Source organism: Salvelinus alpinus, chromosome 34 (genome assembly GCF_045679555.1).
Source record: "Salvelinus alpinus chromosome 34, SLU_Salpinus.1, whole genome shotgun sequence".
Classification (NCBI taxonomy): Eukaryota; Metazoa; Chordata; class Actinopteri; order Salmoniformes; family Salmonidae; genus Salvelinus; species Salvelinus alpinus.
In genome coordinates this window covers 5,333,823-5,339,451 of record NC_092119.1, presented here as the reverse complement: position 1 = coordinate 5,339,451, position 5,629 = coordinate 5,333,823, and the positions used below count along the sequence as shown (strand labels likewise).

At 41.7% G+C, this 5,629-nt stretch overlaps 1 protein-coding gene across 1 annotated transcript; it reads left to right on the top strand.

Moving 5' to 3' along the window:
• Window positions 1-3,405: 3,405 nt before the first annotated feature.
• Window positions 3,406-4,420, top strand: noto (notochord homeobox). Its single transcript, XM_071382198.1, has 3 exons — window positions 3,406-3,782; window positions 3,905-4,083; window positions 4,211-4,420. Exons 1-3 carry the CDS (start codon window positions 3,413-3,415, stop codon window positions 4,418-4,420), a joined length of 759 nt encoding a protein of 252 aa, XP_071238299.1. The 5' UTR covers window positions 3,406-3,412.
• The last annotated feature ends 1,209 nt before the right edge of the window (window positions 4,421-5,629 follow it).

The following is a 5,629-nucleotide window of genomic DNA, read 5'->3' as shown; positions in this document are numbered from 1 at the left end:
CCAGTCCTGGGGCCCATCGCTCCTTATTGTCCCAGCACAATGACCCAGTGGCCACAGCAGCAACAATGACAGAGGCTGGACTCTGAGGCATTCTATAATGGCTTCGTAAAATCATTAGTGATGGTTAGTGATAGGTGTGAGATAGATAAGAAATGGCCCTGGTTAGAGTGGCTGCTAAATGTGTCTATTAGTAGCCAAAAGCAGCACCTTTCAGCACAGTAATCCTAATGACAGTACTTCAGAGTGCCTCTCTCTGTCTCATTCAATCATGCTGAGTCCTCAGCTTACAGGTTGTCATACCGCTTGTGTACAGCTGCTTTTTACCTGAGCAGTTGAAAATGAGTTAAACATATAGTCCATATAAAATATAATCCATATAAAATATAATCCATATAAAATATAATCCATATAAAATATAATCCATATAAAATATAGTCCATATAAAATATAGTCCATATAAAATATAGTCCATATAAAATATAGTGTATATAAAATATAGTCCATATAAAATATCATCCATATAAAATATAGTCCATATAAAATATACTCCATATAAAATATAGTCCATATAAAATATACTCCATATAAAATATAGTTCATGTAAAATATAGTGTATATAAAATATAGTCCATATAAAATATAGTGTATATAAAATATAGTCCATATAAAATATACTCCATATAAAATATAGTTCATGTAAAATATAGTGTATATAAAATATAGTGTATATAAAATATAGTCCATATAAAATACAGTCTATATAAGATATAGTCTATATAACATATAGTGTCTCCACATTGAACCGAACCCTCTAAATCAGTGAGGTGCAGGGTGACTGCTTCCACGTCATCGACACCCGGGAAGTAATTGGGGATTAACTGCTTTGCTCAAGGCCAGAATGGCACATCTGACACTAGCTAACTCCATTGTTGAAAATACTTTTTGGTTTGAGGTAGTTTTGGAAATCCCAGACCTATGCTGGAACATTGTTAACCCGTCCGCCTTGGGAAACTAGTTTGAGGTAGAGATGGTGTCAGGAGGATAATGTTTTGAGTTCATTCAAACTGTGTGTCTCTGGGTCAGTGGAGAGAGTGTGTTGGTCTGGCCTGGGCGGGCGGTGACTTTCAGGTCTTTGATGGACAGGATGGGCTGGTCAGTGGACCCCCCCCCCTCCCCCCGCCTATAAAAAGAGGCCTCTTGGACAATGGGGCCAGAGTGTATTCCCTGTCTGGCTCCAATACACAAGGAGAGGAGAGGGTTGCTCTTGACTTTGCTCTAGCACTTGAAATCCTCTCTCTGTTGGCAACATGTAGTAATCATAACCTAAGATATCAGTGAAATTATTTTCCTAATGTGACCATAATCCCAAACTGTTATCATCACTGTCCCCAGACTCCCCACTCGAGTGAGTCTAGTAGTCCATCAGTCGACTGGACATCAGTTGACAGAAGTGTCAGATCAATTCTGACATTGAGATAAATTGTGATTTGTTATAAAAGCCTGTGTGATGAGTTGATGTTACTTTCTCAGGCTCGTGAAGGTTCAGTAAACAGTGACCCAGATGTTCCGTTGCTATACTAGAGGGGAAGGGGCTGGGCTGCACTATGGATGGCTCAAACACCAGGTAACATCGGGGCTGGGCTGCACTATGGATGGCTCAAACACCAGGTAACATCGGGGCTGGGCTGCACTATGGATGGCTCAAACACCAGGTAACATCGGGGCTGGGCTGCACTATGGATGGCTCAAACACCAGGTAACATCATCGTCCTCTTTTCTCCAGTTGTGAAACACACTGACAGCAAACACGAGCGGCTGGGGTGGGTGGTCTGCCCGGTGATGCGTCAGAAGACTTTTGTCATTGTTCAGGCCGAGTCGAGAAACCCTCTGTTTGCCTTGTTCATTAGGCATCACAGTGTCAGCTACAGAGAACAAATTCAACGGCTCTGAAGTCAAAAGTGACTGACGATTCTTTTCACTGTTCAAATGTGTTCAAACAGTTAAAGCGTTGCGTAAAAACTCTCCGGTGCTTCCAAATGAGGGACATTAGCTGGTAGAGTTTGCAGAGCTGGTCATCATCGCAGATTGAAAGAGGAGGCTTTGTCCTAAAGTAGTATAAGAAAGCAAATTACTTACTTTGAAGAAGCCGCGATGCTTTTCAACTGACGCATGAAAGCTGCTCTCTTTATGAAGATTTCATGTCAACCCAATGCCCAAATATCTCATTTAACGGTTGTAGAATATAATGTACTCTTTCATCACTACAATAGATTTCAAAACGTGTAGTAAAGAAGTCATTCATTAATTACGAGAGTATACAAGTTAACTGTTTTTCTGCACAGCCCAGAGAAGCATCTCGGTCACCACCTCTCTGTGTTTTAATGAAGAGATCAAGGTGTGGATTAATTCCTTGACTGGCGTAGCAGCTCGTTAACCATTAGCGGCTCTCTTTCTGCGCACCCGACCTGCTGAATCTGACGCCTCGTCCGATGCCCTCCTAGTTAATTCATTTCGGGTGACACCACAAATGTAAAAACACACACTTTGGACAACGACCTCTCGTCATATAATTATAACGAGTTTCAGGAGGAAGGGTGAATAGTTTGTTTACTTAGATAGACAACACTTAGTTTCGTACAGAAAATGTCTATAAAAAAAAACTACATCATTCTTTATTTTAGTAGGCCTTTATTTTATTCAGTAGATCCACTGCTCATCAATGGGCATACAAACCATAGGCATATACAAGCCTGAAGACACGTGGTTGTTTGAATCACACACCTATATATTGACAAAATTAAACGGATCATTATCTCCAGACTCTTAGGGAAAACTAAAATTTCTTCAATCAGGACGAATGCCTGAATTCAGTTCTGAGACTCCTGACATTGTTAGCTGTGCATCTAACTGAGCAGTAGACTTGTCTACAATGTGATCTTAATGTTACTCCTTGTTTTAAGTCCCAGTCCAATGGTAAAACTATTTGTTCCGCTGCTTGCAACATCTGTCAGCTTTGATTTAAAAGGGACATCAAGGGCTTCCCCGCTGTAATTACATTCGGGGTTCAGATCCACGCAAAGATTTGTATCCCACTAAACCCTCTGCGATCCCCTACCCACCCCCAAACTGCTTCTGCCTCAACAGTCGTGTTCTATTAGGGTATTTGTACTACCCCATCAACGAATTGGATAGGTTGTCGGGTTGCTCCTTCCTCTCATCTGCTACTTAGAAAGACAAAGGCCCGCTGGGGGGCTGTTGACACCTCGAGGTCCGGGGAGGGTATAAAAGGGACGTGTTTCAGAGGGGAGCAATACTCCTCTCCTCGCTGCACCAGGAGACACAACCTACCTTGGACCTAAGATCATTTTATTTTCCTCGCTTTTTTTTCCTTTAAAACATCGAGACTGACATCATGCAAGTACCAAACAGACCAACAAGAGTGGACGCGTACGGGTACTCCGCCATGCGCCATTACGCATCGCTCTATGCACAGCCCACCGGCAGCCAGTGCGCAGTGGTGACCAAGCCTGCCAGCGGGAAGTCCTTCACCATCGATGCTCTGCTCGCCAAGCCGGTGGAGACGCACAGAGACTGGACGAGTCCCAAATACCAAACCGCACCGCCACTGCTTCCCTTCCAGACCCAGATGAGCTCTGCGCTGTCGCAGTACCTCTACTCACCCAACATGCAGCACACGCCGGTACACAGTCACACACAACCCGGATACTCTCTCTATTGCTGCCTGCCGTTCTCTTACCACGCTTCATGCCGTGGGGCCTTTCGTATACAAGGTAAGCGTTAATCCAACGTCCCATTCTAGCCTATTCCATGACGCAAACTAAACACGTCTAAAAGAAAAACACAATATGGTTTTAAACTGTTGTCCGTTTGTCTCCTTTCACAGAAACAGGTCTGTCAAAGACCCACTCATTCAAACACAAGGGAGGGAAATCCAAGCGGATACGAACCAGCTTCACCAACGAGCAGTTGGACCGTCTGGAGAAGGAGTTCGCCCGGCAGCAGTACATGGTCGGCTCGGAGAGGTTCCTTCTGGCGTCGGGTCTGCAGCTCACAGAGGCTCAGGTACAAATCAGATTCCAAATCACAACTTTCTTTGAACCAAAGCAAAGACCCAACTTAATTGTTTTGGTTTATATATATTTTAATCAACAACAAATATAGAATTTAACGAAGTAAATATTGTTCTCAGGTCAAGGTGTGGTTCCAGAATCGACGCATCAAATGGCGCAAGCAGAGTCTGGAGCAGCAGCAGGCCAAGCTGGTTAAACTGGGCCTGGTCGTGGTCCCAGTGAAGAGTCCTGGTTCTCAGGGTCTGGAGGAGGGCGATGAGGAGGAGGAGATCGAGTCCTCAGACACAGGATCAGATGTGGATATAGACGGGTTCCCTGACCACTGCTGACCGGTCTTGAACCACAGAACATGAACTAAACCAGACAGTCCTATATGCCACTGGGGGACGAGGACAACACTCACCATTACTGTATAAATATTTAAATAATAGATTTGTAGCTCTATTTAAACATGTTAATTGCTTTAAGACTTTAAGAGTCTCTTTTTATGAAATCAATGTTTGTATATTCTGACTGACATATGCAAGAAATATATTTTCTAAATCTTTATCCACTTGTGTGTCCATTTTTTTATATATAGTTTTTAAATAATAATATCCCTAAAAACATAAATTGAAGTAAACTTAAAGAGACATCTAATTGAGTTTAATTAATTGATCTTGAATTAGGTTGGCATATACCAATGCATATGTAAAATTGAGTTGTCAGAATAATTATTTACTTCTATTTTTTTGGTTTGGTGGAATTTCAGAGACATTCATAAAATCAAATAAGTGTCTTTCCTATTTAGGGAAACACTGTCTCTAGACAATGTAAACCCTTACTGTATAACCCTTACTGTCTAACTCTAACCCTTACTGTATAACCCCTACTGTATAACCCCTACTGTATAACCCTTACTGTATAACCTTAACCCTTACTGTATAACCCTTACTGTATAACCCTTACTGTATAACCCTTACTGTATAACCTTAACCCTTACTGTATAACCCTTACTGTCTAACCCTTACTGTATAACCTTAACCCTTACTGTATAACCCTTACTGTCTAACCTTAACCCTTACTGTATAACCCTTACTGTATAACCCTTACTGTATAACCCTTACTGTATAACCCTTACTGTATAACCCTTACTGTCTAACCCTTACTGTACAACCCTTACTGTCTAACCCTTACTGTATAACCTTAACCCTTACTGTATAACCCTTACTGTCTAACCTTAACCCTTACTGTCTAACCCTTACTGTATAACCCTTACTGTCTAACCTTAACCCTTACTGTATAACCCTTACTGTATAACCCCTACTGTATAACCCTTACTGTATAACTTAACCCTTACTGTATAACCCCTAACCCTGTGTATAACCCTTACTGTATAACCCTGACTGTATAACCTTAACCCTTACTGTATAACCCTTACTGTATAACCCTTACTGTATAACCTTAACCCTTACTGTCTAACCCTGACTGTATAACCTTAACCCTTACTGTATAACCCTTACTGTCTAACCCTTACTGTATAACCTTAACCCTTACTG